Source organism: Orcinus orca, chromosome 14, assembly GCF_937001465.1.
Source record: "Orcinus orca chromosome 14, mOrcOrc1.1, whole genome shotgun sequence".
NCBI lineage: Eukaryota > Metazoa > Chordata > Mammalia > Artiodactyla > Delphinidae > Orcinus > Orcinus orca.
Window position 1 is genome coordinate 76,932,166 of NC_064572.1, and position 19,268 is coordinate 76,951,433.

General features: G+C 37.8%; 1 protein-coding gene across 5 annotated transcripts in view; it reads right to left on the reverse strand.

The window, feature by feature from the left end:
- SHTN1 (shootin 1) overlaps window positions 1-19,268 on the reverse strand; it is a 103,817-nt gene that overhangs the window by 77,224 nt on the left and 7,325 nt on the right. For 4 of the 5 annotated variants that reach the window (XM_033420958.2, XM_004265795.2, XM_004265792.4 and 1 more), the window contains exons 2-3: window positions 12,082-12,134; window positions 2,235-2,295 (exon numbers count right to left, since the gene is read on the reverse strand). In XM_033420958.2, the coding sequence (XP_033276849.1) occupies window positions 2,235-2,295; window positions 12,082-12,134 (114 nt within the window). Of the gene's footprint in view, window positions 1-2,234; window positions 2,296-12,081; window positions 12,135-14,694; window positions 14,714-19,268 lie in introns of those variants that run through there. The other variant, XM_049697066.1, reaches the window with a different exon arrangement.

The window sequence follows — 19,268 nt, forward strand, 5'->3', positions numbered from 1 at the left end:
GTGGTAGCAGCAACTAGTATTTTTTTTTTTTTTTGCGGTACACGGGCCTCTCACTGTTGTGGCCTCTCCCGTTGCGGAACACAGGCTCCGGACGCGCAGGCTCAGCGGCCATGGCTCACGGGCCCAGCCACTCCGCGGCATGTGGGATCTTCCCAGACAGGGGCACGAACCCGTGTCCCCTGCATCGGCAGGCGGACTCTCAACCACTGCGCCACCAGGGAAGCCCGCAACTAGTATTTATTGAGCACTTACTATAGTGCCAAGCACTGTGTTCAGCACTTTTTACATGGATTATCTCATTTAATCCTCGAACAGCCTATAAGGTAGGGTCATTTATTCCATTTTTACTAATGAAGGAATTGCTCAGGGCTACAGGGATTCACACCAAATGGTGCCTTTTACTGGTGAAAACTGCCTCATTCCCTTCCAAATCTGAAATTCTACTCTATGTTCTAAAGTCGTGAACCATTTACCTCAATTTTTTAACAAATATTTAAAGTTTTCTTAGTCTCCATTTTCTGTTCTTTTGAGACTGAGTGAAGAGTTAATACTCTGTTCTCCTGACATCCAAACTTAAATTAGGTTGATGTAGTAAAGGTAAAAATTGAATGAAAACAACAATAAAGATGATTTCTTTCAAGCTTTGAGTTGCTCATAAGGAAAAATGTAAATTTTTAAAACTATCAAAGGTATTTAGAGGAAGAGAAATGGAAAAGAGAAATGGTAGATGAAAGCAAAGTTTACATGTTACTCTAAAGGTAGGCTGATTTGGTAGGAAGTTGCTTCCATTTCTGCATAATGCAAGAGGTAAAATCCCTACTACCTACCTGGACCAAAACATTTTATAACTCCAACCATAAGAATTCGAACTATTCCCACTGCACAGAGTATGCCAATCCAATATCAATAACTAATTCAAACACATTAACTGGTAACTATGTCAATGGTATAACTCTTGAAGCTGTAACCCAGTGTCAGTTCAAGTGTAAGAATGTCCCATTAATCCTGCATTAGGGAAGGAGAAGGTCTTAAACAGCTACAATCCACACATTCACAGATAAAAAATAGTTCTGTCATAGCATATTGGCCACCAAAGATAGGTTTTATCAACAATATTCCCTTTTGGTTTTCCTCGTTACAGCCAGATACCTGAAATAAACTGGCTATTGAAATTTCACTGTAATGCTGCATTTTTATAGCTGCTTTACCTTCAACAAGAATAAAATGCTTTGTGGTGTAGTTACCAAGTCAACGCTTTATGATATAATCAAACAACCTGACTAACATGGAATCTGCAGAAGGATGGACAAAGGCCCTGCTTCTAAGGGGGAGGGTCACTCTCCCTGCTAAGGTCTGGCCCTTTCCCATGACTTATTTCCTTCTGATCCTTCTGAGTGTGATCAGATATGTTCTATTTTAGGGGATGAAGTAATAACAGATTTACATCACATAAAAAATAACATAGCAAAAATTAAGAAGATTATTAAAGCTTCTGTGGGAATATAACTTTCCTTGGTGAGAGGGCTATTTCAACCATTCAAACTCCTAAAAATGTATAGTTCTGTAAACCTAGAATTCCTTTTCCATAAATTACCCTAAGGAACTAACCAGACCACTGTAAAAATGTATGTATAAGAATACTTGTCACAGCATTATTGATAATTACTAAAAACCAGAAATAATCCATCTATCACTGAAGAATTGTTTAAATAAATTACGGTACTATCATATAATAGAATACTATGGGCAACACTAAAAACTGATATACATATCTCTACTGACATGCAAAGATGACTATAATATACTGTTTACTGAAAAGAGTAGGCTATAAAACTGAATGCAAAGCATGACTGTATTTTTTGTTGATACATATATTTCACAGATAAAAGATCAGGAAAAAAAGACTATAAAATACTAATGTTGGCTTTTCTCAAAGAGTGAAGATAACAAATTTGCTCTCTTTTAACTGTTCTGTATAGTAAAATTTTTTATAACAAGTACAAACTGTGTTTTTTATATATATATAAATAATATACTTATGAAACAATAACGCTCAATCCATTTCTTTAAAAATCACAGTAATGCCAGAGCACTTTTTGGGCAAATAGGAAGACAACTCTTCCTTTCTTGGACACCCAATGCATCAGCAACTAAACACAGGGTACATGTCTACCCACATAATCCCAAAGCACAGTTGTATGTGTTAGAACAATTCCACTGAAATGCTCACATACTTTTCTGAAATTCCTCCAGTTTTTTAACCGCTTCATCTCGTTCTTGCCTAATTTTGTCACACTGAAATGAGAAAAAAGCAGAAATGTTAACTTTATATCATAAGTTTGGAAAGACAAGAAAGAGCAAACATAAACAATTTTATGAAAACAAAAAATAAAAATCTTAAAAAAGCATTAATGATATATCCAGAAAAGACAAAAACTCTAATTCCAAAAGATACATGCACCCCCAATGTTCATAGCAGCACTATGTACAATAGCTAAGACATGGAAGCAACCTAAGTGTCCATCAACAGATGAATGGATATAGAAGATATGTGATATGTATACCATGGAATATCATTCAGCCATAAAAAAGAAATAGTGCCATTTGCAGCAATATGGATGGACCTAGGGATTCCTATACCAAGTGAAGTAAGTCAGACAGAGATAAATATATGATATCACTTATATGTGGAATCTAAAAAATAATACAAATGAACTTATTTACAAAACAGAAACAGACACACAGACATAGAAAACAAACTTACGGTTACCAAAAGGGAGAGGGCGGAGATAAATTAGGAGTACGGGATTAACAGATACATATCACTATATATAAAATAGATAAACAACAAGGATTTACTGTATAGCGCAGGGAACTATATTCAACATCTTGTAATAACCTAATGGAAAAGAATACACACACACATACAACAGAATCACTCTGCTCTACACATAAAATTAACACAATATTGTAAATCAACTATAGTTCAATAAAAAAGAAGAAAAATAGAATAATTTTAAAAAGAAAAAAAATATACGAAGGGAAAAAAGGCATGAATGGCCACATGGTATTTGTTACTGCTCACCAGCATGATATTTGTACCACTTGTATCTGGCCAATTTTCTCAGACCTTCTAAGATAATGAGTCACCTTCCAGGCTCATTATCTCTTCAGTAACAGACCAATTTAACATCCTTGAGTTAAAATGTATTCATTCTTTAAGAGAATATTTGTGCCTCTTTTTAAGTAGGTATTTTGCTGACACAGTAAAAACCCCACTCATCCGCAGGTCAGATTGCTGAAACTGCGCAGTTTCAATTATCCAGAACCCTGGGGGCACACTGGAAGTGACCACTGCCTGGAGGCAAACTGCTGCCCAAGTCCCATGCACTCTCTCACTCAAGAAAAAACCATCCATGTATCCTTAGAATTCTGAATAGAAGAAGGTAGCAAATTAAAAGGAGGGAAGGCAAAAATAACTTATTAAAGCATGAGGATCTTTTAGGGTATCAGGTACAGAAACAAGTATCTAAGCTGGCTCTGTAGACATTAATGAATTTTTTTAAAACCTAACATTCATTATGAGAACTGAATTCCATTCACCCCGATTTTCACAAAATAGGAAGTAAAACACATTTTAGGAAGATTTTCATCAAAAATATCTAAAACTTTAAAAAGTGATTTTAGCTATTAGAATGATAATTAAAATTTTAATTGTGTGGGAATACTATTATACTAAGAGGACCATATGAACAAAGTTATATTTTAATCCTACCATGTCAGAAAAACACATCTGGGATATGTTTTTTGGGATTTCACACCTTTGGATATTTTTATTTTCAAATGTCAATGGCTAAAAAATTATGATGCCACTGATAATTGGGAAAACCCAAATTAAAATAGTAAGATATTCTCATCTAATAGACTGGCAAAAACTGGAGAAGTCTGGGATCAGATGTAGGATACTCTCACATACTGCAGATGAAATGTCAACTAGCATAACTACTTTTGGAAATAAACTAACAAAATTGGACTTGTACATACCCTATGACTCAGCAATTCTACTTCTAGATTCTAGAATCTCTAGCAATGTGTACAAAATGATCTATACAAACATGTTCTGCATTTATAATAACAATAAATCATGGTATATCCATATAATACACTATAAATGAAAATGAATGAACTGAAGTTAAATGTATCAACATAGATAAACCTCAGAAACCATAATGTTGAGTAAAAGGAATTATAGAATATATATCAAATGATACCTTAAGCACACAAAAACACTTTATATATTTATATTGTATCTGTATATTTCCCAATACATATGGTATATATAAAAACATAAAAACATGAACTAGAAGGATACACACAAAATACATAACAGTAACTGCCTCTTAAAAGATAGGGAGGGGAAGGGGTCTAGGGCTGGGTGACACAAAGGACCTTCAATTTTATCTGTAGCATTCTTTTTTCTTTTTAAGTTTCAAAAAAAAATAAGCTAATTCTGTGAGGTGTGTATTTGTTATATTATTCTCTGCCCTTTTCTATGCTTTTAAAATATTTTTAAAATAAAAAAATTAAGAAAGCAGTTCAGTTTTGTACGTCAGCCTCTCAGGAACTGAAACTTTCTAGAAGTTTTAGTTTTAAAAACCTATCTCTGTTCATTTGGGTAAATCCATTCTGGCTACAGTACATGAAACGAGTACACGGTGTTAAACTAGCAAAGCTATTTATTAAATCCTGACCTAGACCCTGCACAAGAGGGGTCAGGCAGGACCATTTTCTAAAGGAAAAGCCATATCCTTTCATTAAAGTTTTCTTGTGTCAATTTAACTTCTGTAAAAAAGTAATTCTAATACAGATTCTAGTCCCAACTTCACATGTAAATTGTATTTATTGTCTTTTGGTGTTTAAAATTCTAAACACTCTATAGAGTCCTGGATTCTCAAATACGTTTATGAGATCCTTCCCCCACCAGATAGTGTAACACCTAACTTCATGAGCGTGCTAGCCAGCTGTTTCAGGAACGCTCCTCTCATTTTCTAGAATGTAGTACCTGTTCCCCTTGTACTTCCCCACCACCCTGCCAGTCTGCCCACCCATGGCCCATGCTCTTCGCTCATAAGGCCCAGGTAGACATGCTTTGGTTAATAACGGGTCTCAACATCACAGTCTTATCCCAACATTCAAGTAACAAGTTTCTACAGTCCAGCTATGTGCTTTCACACTAACTCTATAGTCATCACCAGCAGATTCACAAGCAGTCTCCCAACACCAGCTGTGTTCTATCAGAGGTCTTCATGTTGCTGTGCTTTCTATTTTCTGCAACCATATTATGATAGAACTGGCAGCCACAGAATTTACCATCTGCTATGGATACTGAAAGGGGTGTGTATTGTGGGGGCGGGGATTTACACATGCTGCAAAAGCAACTTATTTATTCCAACCAGAGCTGAGCAAAATATGAAGGACGTACCCGTTTACTAAGCAGAAATCCAAACATCTCCTTATTTCATCATTTTAGATGAACCCAGAAAAATATCTTGTAACCTTTCTCTCGATCTACCAACAGAGAGAAAGTAGCAAAGATTCCGGGCCTTTTTGGAAGAATGTTGTATCTTTACATCCCACAGAAGCCCCTCACCCATCCTACCCCTTCCTCTCTCCTGCTCACGCAGCTGCATCATTTGTAGAAACTGCTTCTTTTTGTGTGAGAATTGCTCGTGAAGACTCTGCAATAGCAACAGATGTTCTTGGGCCCACGTCCCTTAATTACGATGCTCAACGATTCTCTGTAGCTCAAGGCTGGGGTAGAACCCAGCAGCACGAGTGCTGGCTGGTTTAAGCAAGTTGGATCACATTACATCAATTCTAGAGTCTCTATTTTGGCTCTTCATGAAGTGGTGAATTGGCGGGAGGTTAGCCTTGCTGCTTTTGAAAGCTCTTCATATTAGAAGCCCTGGCTGTTTTCCAGAACTCTTCCTTGAGGCTCATCCAGGCAGATACCTGGCTTCTGAAACTAAACCAGCATCTCAAAGCACTGGCAGACTGATTTGTGAAGGAAAGTCTTTCCAGTGTGTATTGGTATTCCCCTCTCCCCGACCGAAATGGGCAGCTCTGTTCTTTCTGCCTCGCATATCATCCAACTGCTGTTTGTACTAAAATGTCTGCTTAACGGGGCTCAGCAGAAGTACAGATAACTGTAGGTACTAAGATATCTTTATATTTTGCTGTGTGTATATTTTATGCAAGAAAACCCCCAATATTCTGAATTGTGTCTAACTTCCACTAACATAAACATTCATTTTTATCTCCATGACACACAAATGCAACAAAGAGTTGCCAGCCTACAGAAAGGCCAGTGTGGGGCCCAAGAAGTACACACATGCACTGCATACACAGGACAGCAACAGAGTAGGCAATCTACACAAAGACAACTACCGTACAGTTGACTGAATTAGACTTCTAAGCAGGCACCTACTGTAATCACTGAATGCCTTTATTTCCTTCCTCCAAGTATTGAACAAATTATTCATACAGGTGCTATGTTAAGCAGAGAAAATACAGTGGGGAACATAACAGGCAATGTGCTCTCACAAAAGTTATGATCAACCAAGAAAGATCAACAGTGAAACAAGCAATTTATAAGAACACTTGCCATAATGAGAGAAGTACTGCACTACAGGAACATACAGCAGAGGCTACAACATTAAGTCTGAAAAGGTCTCAACTCCACACCATTTTTTACTTATTTGTCTTGAACTTCATTCCTTTTATGTCCAGTTACAATATTTAAAAGTTTAAACAGGCAAAGCATCAGAATTGTCCATATTTACCTGTTTTAGGATATTTGGTGATGCAGTTCGAGGACCATCAAATCATTTTTAGTAAAACTCAACAATTCTATTGTTCCACCTATGTAAGTTTGGCTAGAACTCAGCTGTGCTTATCCTTAAAGAACACAATAAATTAAATCATTCCCACTAGGATGGAATTCTTTTCACTCTCTTTCGGTAGTGTTCTTTCTTCCAATTCAAAGTTCTTTCCCTCCAATTTTCACAGGCAATAAAGTAGTAGCTGTCCCCTAAAGCTGTCTTACAGCATTCTCCAAATTCTAGGTATTGTGTGTTAGATGGAAACACATGTCATCAGAACAGAGATCCTTGCTCTTTGTTTCTGGATAGATTGCTGTTAATAAGAGACTCATTTTCACTTTCAAACTGCTAAGTAATTACTTTTTCTCTGGCACAACCACTTGCCACTCTGCTCTAAAGAAACTGCATGTATGTGAATGTATTATGCATGAACAGTTAGCATAATGGATGCATATCTTGCTCTTTAAAGTGGCTTCTTTACTGATTTTTTTTTAAATAAAATACTTTGGGACCTTCACCTCTGAAATTTACAAAAGATGAAGAAATTTTAACAATAGACAACTGAGCCAAGATGCAAACAGTATCATCTATCTTGCTTCTTGAAACCTAAGTCTTGGAAAGTGTCTGTCTCATTCCCTTTTCATTCATTGTTCCTGGCAAGCTGACAGAACCGCCTGATGCAGTGTTACAGTAGCTCACCCAAACGACTTCTAATCAGCCACTTAAACATTTATTCATTTCAAAACTCGATCTCGGAACATAGAATTAAACATAAATACTTACTGTTCAAAGGCAGACATTCTTCTATTCTACAGATTTCCTTCTTTTTATGCACACTCCACATTGCCCCCACCACTCTGAGAAATGTGAAAGCTATTCCATTAAAAGCTCAAAAAAGCTTTGCCCCCCCATATAGGAAAAAAACCACAAACAGCTATGACAAAGATCCTGAATGAGTCATAAGAGAATGCCCTTCAATTGTAGAAGCATGACTAACACATTTAAATATGATGATTGCTTCACAAGCAGAGTAAAACTTCATTTGGTTGACTTCAAAATATACAAGTCCTCTATTTTTTTTTACCCCAAAAATAATTTGGAAGGGTTGTTGACTTCAATGTGATAGGCCTTCTCACTTTTTAACATATTGTTGATAATGCTATTTAGAAACTGGGCAAAAAATAAGTAGCACCCTTTCCATAATCTCCACCTATCTTGATGTCTAAAAAAAACAAAACTGAAGCTTTTACACTTTAATCCAACCCAGATATCTTACATGTACCCTATATAATATTTTGATAATGAATTTTGGTTGATAAAATGTGGTAAGTGCATAAGAAATATACAGATGTTTCATTACAAAGAGGCGACAATTCTGCTTGTGAGAGAAAGAAGACTTTGAAAAAAAGTAAGCCACATTTAATCCAAGCATTAAGAGATAAGAGTTAGTCACATGGAATTGAGTAGGAACCTTGTCTTTTTGTTCTTTTCCCATCCCACCCCTAAACTCTAAGCATTCACTTATATGTACAATTTATCACAGTTATTTGTCAACTTGCCTGCGTCCCTCATTAGAGTAGTTTTATTCTAGAGTGGGACCTTCGTACATTTTTCTTTATATCCCAGTACTCAGAAGGCATTCAGCAAAAAGTTTTCCTTATCAACTCAGATGCTGATTCCATCCTCAAAGACATTGATAAAAACCACAAAATGATCAGCGTTATATTGTTCTTAAAAAGGGAGAACTGCAAAGGAAAAGATCATTAAAACACTGGCCCACCCTCCCAAATCTCCTACTCTTACCCTTGGAATGCATTATGTCAGAATCTATACACATGTGCGCGCGCGCACACAAACACACAGAGGCACACGCACGCGAGAATTTTTCTGATGTAAGACTGATTTGATATTTAACTTTCAGTTTTTAAATACAAACCAATAGATGATGAAGACAAACGATCCAGAAAAGTATTGAGTCTGATAATTTGCTGTGGAAAATTCATGGGCTAACAATAAAAAATTAAGAATAAAACCAAGACCTTTGGGGAAAAAGTCAATTAGATCCCCTAGGTTTACCTGCTTCAAAATGAGTATTTTTGGTTAGAATACCCTGTCTGAATCTAGACTCTGTTAAGCCCTGAGGTCCTGTTTTCTGTGAAATAGAGCTGGCACAGGGTTGTTTGGAGCATCAGATAAGGGAGATAAGGGAATGTACATGACACAGTAGCTGCTTAAAAAAACAGTCTCTTAAGCAACCGCCTGTTCTGAGGAAATTCATGTCCTACCACTTGTCTCAACAGAGGAGATTCTAAACAGGGCATAAAAAGATCTACCCAAAGGAATCACACCCACTGTCTCTTCCCATTGATAAGGTTCATGACCTGACAACAAAGATGTTTAGACTTAATGTGGACACACAGAAGGAAAAAACTTGCCATTTATTTTTCTGGTCGCTTACACTTCTGCAAAATTTCCCCACATCAAATTAACCATGGCAAAAGACTCTTACTTTAGATTCCTATCCTTGACTGATTTAACTGAACTCGTGTGGGGTCACGAGGTAAGAATGGCCATGAATATTTGCTGATGGGGACTGGACAAAGCTCACACAGCCAGGCACAGAGAATGCTTTGCCAGAGAAAATGGTGTTCTCCATTTACCACCTCCAGAACTAAAGCTGCTTTTACTCATTCTGTGCTGTATTAAAAAGGCTTTTATTATAGGCTTCCCTCCTTTGTAATACAGCCCCCAATTCGGGGAAAAAGCTGCAGTAATAAGCCTACTAGTCTTTTAACACAAGATAAACAGAGTGCGGTAAACTTAAAACCATCCTATTTTGTTTTACCCAACCACACAGCATTCCATATTGCTTTCATTTCTTTTCTTCCCATTTCTGTTAATAGTTATTTTTAAAGAATAAGTACAGAAGTACGTCAATACAGATGTTACAAAAGTATCAGGACATATTCTGTGTAGAGAAACATGTAAACAGGTAATGGGCTAAGGTAATTTTTAATCCTTGTTTTGCCAAATGCATCTTACCTACAATTCACTTGTATAACAGATGGTTCACATAAAAACTCACTGCAGAAAGTGGCTCGCAGTTAAACAACCATCATCATCACTAATAACGGATGTTTATAGAACATCTACTATCTTTAGGGCAATGCTAGGTCTACAAGTAAGCAAGGATTAAAGAAGGATAAGAGAAAACAAAAAATTTACTCTTTTTCCTCTTATGTTATTCACATTCTTCTATATCCTTCTTTCTTCATCAAATGAAGACACTTGTTTGCTTTCCCTCCTCCTATCTTCCAGGTTAAACCAAGGAGTTCTCCTGAATTAACCCTTCCAACTTGTTTTGCTCTTCCCCCCTTGGACCAGGAACATATATGGAAGAGACTCAATTGACTGATAACGTCTTGGCTCCTTCTCCTAGAGCTGGAAGATGGCTGGGTATCTTACGGAAAAAGACTCAAGCTATCTGGCATAAGCTTCACCCATTAGCTTTGCTTTAAAATTATGGGACAACAGGGACCCAAGATCTAAGCATATACTCCCCACCTGTTGGCATCCTCGGGACATCTGTGATTTTGTGTGGTTATGTTAGAATTAGAAATCTTGTCAAACTGTATTATGTGACCTCCTTACCATATTAGAGACGCATGTACCAGCCACCTTCTATCACAGATATTCTCATCACCCCACCCACCATTCCGTGAATTGCCTAGTGAAAGGAAGGGAAGATACTTAAAATTTCAAATATAAATAAATTTTTAAATAAAAATTTTATTTCAAAAATAATATTTACAAATAATATTTACAAATGAGCAAAGGAGCATGAAACGTGGGTGAAAAATAACGATCTAAAAATCTATTATAATGTGCTTTGAACTAGAGGACTTACCATTAATACCACCACACCAACATCTATATAGGTGGCAAATTAATACAAGTAAAAAAGTTAAATATGATTTTTAAGAGTTCAATAAATACCCACAAACGTGCCACAAGTTTTACAAATATTTAGCTCACTGCCAATTTTCATTACAGCTCTTACTCTGAAATTTTAAAGACAAGGTTGCATAATGATGTGTACCTTCTTTCATAACCACGAAGGACCTGTCTTATTAATTTTCCACCATGGATGTTATGCTTTGAAATATCTGGTCTATCAAACAAATTTCTAAAAATAGAAATTTAAAATTTTTAAAATAAGTTTCATTTATATCTAAATAACAATAATGGACAGTTCCCCCTCTCTCTCCTTTTCATTTTCTACTCAGTCCCTCTACTTTCTTTAGCCTTCCCTTCTGTATGTCCCTTCCCTAAACTTATAGGGAAAAAAAGATATATGTTAAAAAAACACTCATGGGGCTTCTCCCTGGTGGCGCAGTGGTTGAGAGTCCGCCTGCTGATGCTAGGTGACACGGGTTCGTGCCCCAGTCTGGGAGGATCCCACATGCCGCGGAGCGGCTGGGCCCGTGAGCCATGGCCGCTGAGCCTGCGCGTCCGTCCGGAGCCTGTGCTCCACAACAGGAGAGGCCACAGCAGTGAGAGGCCCGCGTACAGCAAAACAAAACAAAACAAAACAAAACACTCATGAATCTTAAATGGATATGTCCAGAGACATAAAGGTAAGTAGAATTTAATTATTTAACCGTTAAAAAATAAAACTGCCAGAGCCCAGGAAAATATTCACCACGCTTCACCATCTTCACATTGGGTGTTTTTCAACTTCCAACAGATTATTCATATACTTAGAGGAAGCAAACATACAAAGGGTTTAGGGAAGCATCTGAGCTAAACACCAATGACTAATTCCAAAGAGTTCTCTCCAGATCTAATATGTCTCAACCCAAAAGGTAAATGTCTCAGGCCTTCAATTCCATCACTAGAATCCCAAATCTGACTGCTGGAAAAAGTACAATTCTTGGGGGCTTGAGTTGCTTGGCTTGGTGCCTTGCTGCACATTTAGCCGTGTAGTTAATCTCCCAGAGCAGCGCCCACTGTGGCATGCCTGCTATTCTTTACCATCTGGAGCCTGGAGTTGATATTAGCCTGAACCACACATGCAGGAGAAAAGAAATTAAAAAAACCACTCTCATTCGCATTTAACTGAAACTGGTGGCAGAACAATGCACCATGCTGTCTAGGCTTTTACAGAAGTAAGAGAGGAAAGAAAGGGTAAAGTACAAACCTTCTCCTTTGTCTTCTGGTTCTCTGCTCTGAGGTCTTCATATTCACCTATTGCTAAAAGAAAAAAAGGAAAGCAATGTTATAATGCTATCAAAAGTTTACTATGGGAAAACCTGGGAACCCAACTAACCCCTATTGTCTATTTACAAGGTTCTGGGTGGGGTGGAGAAGAGGCCACAGAAGAAGGGCTCCTGCTTTTAAGAATAAGGAAGAAGAAGAGACCAGAGCAGATGTGAGCCCACGGAGCCGAATTTCAGTTCTCCTGGGTTATTAGGAAGACCTATGAGCCATAAGTGCCTATGACAAGTCACTTCTCATCTTTGATGTTCAACACTTGTGACAGGTTGGTGTCCCTGAAGTTCCTTCCAGCAAGATTAGTCTGTGGTGCTATAATCACAGGTTTATTTAAGATTAGCCTCCAGAAAATAAACTCAATGTCACATATCTTCTTTATCCGCAGGGGAAAGTTTCTGCTATGAGCATTCAGCTAAGAACAACTATTTTCAGGCACTGCAAGATCATCAACCACCAAGCCATGACCAGATCCCAGCCAGATTCATTTCACTAAATTAGAAAAATATGTGAATTATCTGGAACTATTTCCAACTATGTGGGAAAAGCAGCAGTTTTCTACTTAAAATCCTCCACTGCCAGAAAAGCAAGCTGAACTCCCACATTCATCTCTTAGCCAAAGCACCATTTTTAGATAGCCTCACAGTTGAGAATGTGCCATTTAGAGCGTATGGTGGGAAGAAACAGACTGATTTAGGACTATTGATGGAGCAGAATGTCTAAGGTGGACCCAGCAGAACCACTGCCCACTCCCAGACCAGCATTTTGACTGGCACCAGACAGCCAGACAATAATCAAGTTTGGATTTTTATACTTTTACTTTAAAAAAATTTCATTGGGATTTATCTACAAAAAGCTAAGTTTTTCTTTTAAAAAAAAAAAAAGACAAACAGAGCTTCCTATTTCTATGAAGAACCTGAAGATATCAATTAAAAATCTGAAACCAGTGGTTTCAAGAATATTCCATATAATCTGGTCATTAATTCCAAAGTGTATGATTCTAACCACTGGAGCAGAGAATACCGCCAAAACAATTCAGATGGTAAAGTATATGCTGTTCCTTTCAACAGGGATCTGAAGGGTTTAGAATAGTTACTATGATGACCGGACCGAAATCTTAAAATCCAATTCAAATAAACAAATATTTATGAGACTATACCATCAACGGCCCGAAGTTTTATCAGCACTTCATAACCATCTAAATAAGAATTAATGGACATTTCATTGAAGCCACACTCAAAAAAGAATCTTTTTTTTGAAAAAAATTTTCTAATCTTTGAAAATTAGGTAGCCCATAAGATAGCTAAATGTACACATGTAAAGATACAGCCCTTTAAAAAATCATTACAGTTTCAACAGAAAAGATTTGATTGATCACAGAATGAAGCCCTCTGCACACCAGCTCCTTATCAGCCTCCATCAGACAAACCCCAACCAATGAGTATGAAATAAATTGTCCTCGGTTCTGAAAATTCAATAAAATGTCCCTCCCCTTCCTTTTTCTAACAAAAAGAAACATGAACTAAGAGATTCTAAAAATACGCACTTACATCATTAGGTAGTCTATGGTCATGGTCCCAAATCTTATTACTACATCTAATATTGTTTCAAAAAATAAATACTTTATTGAGAGACTTTGCTTTCGTTTACTTGACATTTAAAAGTATCTTTAGATAAAGTTGAAAAATCAAAATTGATTTACCACTCTACTCCTGATGACCTACTTTACAGACATACAGAAAAAAAAAAAGACAGTAAGAAATTTTTTTTTTCTATTTAAAGCACCAGATAACGGCTATGAAGGCCTTTTTAAAAATACCAACACTGTTCTTCCATTATAATGCCAACAGAATCCAGGCGAAACACTATAGACTCCCAATTACTGGGTCTTTATGAAAAGCATTAATCATGAATCTTTACCTATCATATCTTAATGGAAACCACAGAAAATATGCTTTCCGTGACTGTAAGCAACTTAAAAAAAAAAAAAAAATGAAGCCAAGTACAGGGAAAGGAGAGGAAAAGTATGGGAAGAATTCAACCATTTGGTAGTGGGAAGGGGCAGTTGGGGAATTGGGCATAAACGAAAAATATTTACTTATATTTTTATTTCTTTGAATTTAAAAAAACCAAGATTACTGCCCTAGACAATATTCACATATATCATAGTGAAAACGTGTAACCGCATCTTTAGCAAAACTGGTAAAAACTATAATGACCTATGTTATTCAGCTACTTCTCTTTTGGCAATGCCAAAGGGTCACAGAGAAAGCCTTATCGTTTTACAGCTGGCTCACAGTTTCAAAACTTTTTAACATAAGCTGTGAAACTCAAGTGATTTAATGAGAGAGATCCTCCAAATTTTGAATTAATAAAAAAAGAAGAAATGATTTTGACCAATTCTCTGTCATGTGAAAGACATCTGCAGCTTGGGAAGACTTCATCCCTTGCATTTACAGATACAGCATAGTTCACTATACTGTAAAGTCACACAGCACAGCAATTTAAAAGTGCAGTCCAAGCACTTAACTTAGTCAGGTACCTTGGGCAAACTGGTTACTCTCTGCGTCTCAGATTCCTCATCTGGAAAATAGGAATAATAACTGTACATCTCTCATAGTGTTCTTATTAAGAGTAGGTGAGCTAACATGCAACAAGAGTGCTTAGGCATATTAAATGCTGAATGCATGTTAAACAAAGGTTATCATTACTGATACAGCAAGAGATCAGGCTGCTCCCTAATGCCTTCAGTCTCAGGCTTACTTCGGTGATACATGGCCTGAAAGATGGCAGAGCAGAAAATCTCTGAAATCCTAAGTACTACTACCTTCCACCAAAGAAAAGGAGGAGAGAGGGGGTTAAAGATCAACTGTAGTTTGTTGTAGTAAAAAAAGAAGGTGGCAAAGAAGTGGAAGCATGTCTGAAGCTGTACTTTTCAATCCTGGCTGCACATTAGAATCACCAGGGGAGCTTTTAAATCCTACAGCTCTCTAGCCTCCTCTCCACTCACCCCCAACCCAAGATTCTCATTTAACTAGGTGGACCTTGGACATCCGTATTTCTTTAAGAGGTAAGCACCCCAGGTGATTTTAATGTGCAACCAAAGAGGGGACTCACTACATAGGAGTATAGAATGGAAGAAAAAGGAAAATGTGGAGAAAACAAGGAGAATAGCAGGCAAAGCATGTGCTTCAAGAATCGTGCTGGTTCTATATTCTAACCCACTAATGCCAAGAAAGAGAATTTTCTTTACAAGCTGCAAACCATGACACAGCCACCCCAGGAAGCAGCTGAGTAGACTTAGTTGTTTGAGAAACATGACAACTAAAGTTCAGAATTACAGGCCAATAACACCTCTGGCTAGGGTGAGCAACAATTAACTTGCCTGGGCCTTCTGCAGTTTCAGCATTTTAGAGTCCAGTGCCCCTGAAAACCTCTCAGACCCAGGAAGCTTAACCACCCTATCCTAGCATTAGCTCCAGATCAGTATTTCCAACCAACACTGTCTAGACCTGCACTGTCAAATATGGTAGCCACTAGCCACATGTGGCTACTTACATTTACATTAATTAAAATTAAATAAAATTTAAAATTCAGCTCTTCACCTGCTCTCACCACATTTCAAGTGCTCAATAGCTACATGTGGCTAGTGGCCACAGAACACTTCCATCGCAGCTGGAAGTTCTACTGAACAGTACAGTTCTGGACATCTCTGTCCACATACCTTACAAGTACCTCAAACTCAACATGTTAGAAAGTGAACTCATCAATTCCATTTCACCCAAACCGCTTACTTCCTGTATACAGGACCATCATCTACCTAGTTCTCAAGCTAGTACCTCAGGATCACCCTTGATTCCCCACTTTCCCCCACCACCAAAGGATCATCAACTGCTCAGATCTCAAAATGTCTCTCCAATCTGCCCTTCCTCTATCACCAGTATCTCTGCCCTATTTCTGACCCTCAATAATAGCAAAACCCTCTCATCTAGCCTCTAGCTGCCCTCTATGCCAAGTTCATTCTTTACAAGGTAGACACTAGTTAGCACTGTAACAAAGAAACCTGCTTATTTCATTCTCTTGTTTAAAAACCACCAAAGATGTTAGCTTCACAACCTGGGAACCCCACTCTCCTCTCCTCTCCCCAATCAGAGACCACACTCACTCCATCATACCCAAAGTCCCAATGCTTCCCTAAACCCTCTAAGACCTTTCATACCCAAGTGTCTTTACAAATATTTTCCCTTCTGCCTGCAAGGTCTTCCCTTCCGCATCTTCCCTACCTCCTCCTTTTCAATGCAGTTCAACTGTCATTTCTTCTAAGAAACTCTCCCCATATAACGGGGGCAAAAATCAGCATTTATATTTCTAATATACTACCAAAGTATACTGTTCATAGATCTCTACTGGAGCATCTACATGCAACATTATAAGTTGTCTGAACACAGGTCTGTTTTCTTGTCTTTTCTCCCACTCAATTCCTTGCTATATACCTTACACTCAGCAGAATACAAAGCACAGAGTCTATGCCTATGTTGAATGAAATGAGTGGTTCATATAAATCTGTGATGTAGAGCAATTTAGCCAAATATTAACATCTCCCCTTTAAAAGTGAAGACACAAATGCATAGAAAAGTCAAATCCCACAGTAAGGAATGGTGGAAGCAGAACCAGTCTACTGATCCTAAAGGTCATCCATGTAAAAAACATTTATGAGCACTAGTCTGTGCAGTGTGCTAAAGCACTAGACCAGAAATAACCCTCTAGGTTGAAGACTATGTCTTTATGCATCCAGATGCCCTCTTCTAGCACAATGCCTGACATATTGTAGGCACTTAATAAATGTGTGTTAAATTCAGGAAGGAGGAAGAATGGATCTAGGTCTTCACATGAACAAATCATGAAAGAGCACATACTTTCCTCCCCATATTAAAAGGGCCTCTTAAATCATAGGTTACAACAAGATACTTAATAAAAATGAAGCTTTAAATAGCCATCAAATGTAACCAGAAAAACACTGCCTCATGAGATCTTCTAATGTATATTCTCATCCACTGAGTTTACATCTTTGAGGCTCATGGAGCCTTGAAACATCTCTTACTAATGGGGTATGAGGACATAAGTCATAACAGATAATGTTCAATTAGGACATTATTCACTTCTGCACACATCCCAGTAGGTTCTGCTCTTAAAGCCAGGATAGAAAGAGAAGTTGTTTATACCTCAGTTGTTAATTAAAGCATTAGAAAAGCCAGGGAAACACTGCTGGAAAACCTGATCAAAAAACAAAGGTGAGAGATTTCATCTAAAAGAAATTATAGCAAACCTGAAATTCACTCTTCACCTGATAGAACACACAGTACAGTGTTAATGATTTAATGATGCTTAAGAAGTAATCTCAACAAACTATATTAATGACTTCAAGTTAACCACCAGAAAGGAAGGAAACTGAGAACTTTAAAATACGTATATAAGTCTGGTTTCTGGTCTGGCATGTAAGGAGCTTGTAAGCCGACACTCTGGTCCTCACAACAACAAAAAAAGCTGAACACACTAAAAATCAACAACTCTTCTTGGATCCATGAGAGAACTGAAGTCACAGGGCAAATCACTACTCCAAAAATTAGAGATACACTCAGACAGATACAGAGGATCACAACTTACTGGAGCAGAAGCCAAGGTGCAGAAACACCCTCATGTGCCAAGATAGGAAAAAAAATCTAAACTGTAACTAACAAATCGCTAGAGGCTCAGTTCCAACAAGTTTGAGAGTTAAAAACTCTAGGCGTGGGCGGATCTTAAGAAGCCCCAACACTTTTTTGAGTTTTAACTCCAGGAGTACTACCAGGTCCTCACAGTGAATACTGAGAAAATTTCCCTACTGTTTCTGGCAGGGGAGGGGAAAAGTAGCCATCACGAAATGTGCCCAGAGCATTCTGTTCTTTATAACAAAACCTTCCCTCAAGAGAAATTATTTTATTAGAGCCTAACAGATTAAAGGGAAGGTAAAAACCAACTCCAGCACCTGTAGCCTTCTTGTCTCACGGACAGGGAAAACTGGAACTGAGAAGCACTTGTGAAAGTCACAGCTCTGGGGCACAGGCTCACTTAAAAACAGAGACCCTATCACAGGACTATTCCCTTCCCCCATACCCTACCACTACATGAATGTTTATAGCAGTTTTATTCCTAACTGCCAAAACTTGGAAGCAACTGTGATGTTCACCAACAAGTGAATGGATAAACTAACAACGGTACATCTATACAATGGAGTATTATTCAGAGAAAGAGAAACAAATGAGCTGTCAAGCACAAAAGACATGCAGGAAGCCCAAATGCATATTGCTACATGCAAGAAGCCAATCTAAAAATGCTATACTCTGTACAATTTTAACTATATAACATTATGGAAAAAGCAAAACTATGGAGCCAGTAAAAAGATCACTAGTTGCCAAGAGTTCCAGGGTAAGGTGAGAGGGATGAACAGGTAGAACAGAGGAAATTTTTGGAGCAGTGAAATTATTCTGTTTGATAATGTAATGATGGGTACATGTCATACATCTGTCAAAACCCATGGAATGTACAACATAAAGAATAAACCCTGGGGCTTCCCTGGTGGCTCAGTGGTTGAGAATCCGCCTACCGATGCAGGGGACACGGGTTCGTGCCCCGGTCCAGGAAGATCCCACATGCCGCGGAGCGGCTGGCCCGTGAGCCATGGCCGCTGAGCCTGCGCTCCGCAACGGGAGAGGCCACAGCAGTGAGAGGCCCGTGTACAGCAAAAAAAAAAAAAAAAAAAAAAAAGAATAAACCCTAATGCAAACTACGGACTTTAGTTAACAATAATGTATCAATATTGGCTCATCAGTTCTAAGACCTGTACCACACTAATGCAAGATGATAATAATAAGGGAAAACGGGGGCAGGGAGGGGGAAGATGAGGGAATTCTCTGTACCTTCTGCTCAATTTTTCTGTAATCTAAAACTGCTCCTCGAAGCCGCATTTAAAACAAATATATATATATAAATATGTGTGTATGTATATGTACATACATATATGTTGAGATATACATATATATATATAATCTCAATCTCAGAATCATACCCTGATTTGTG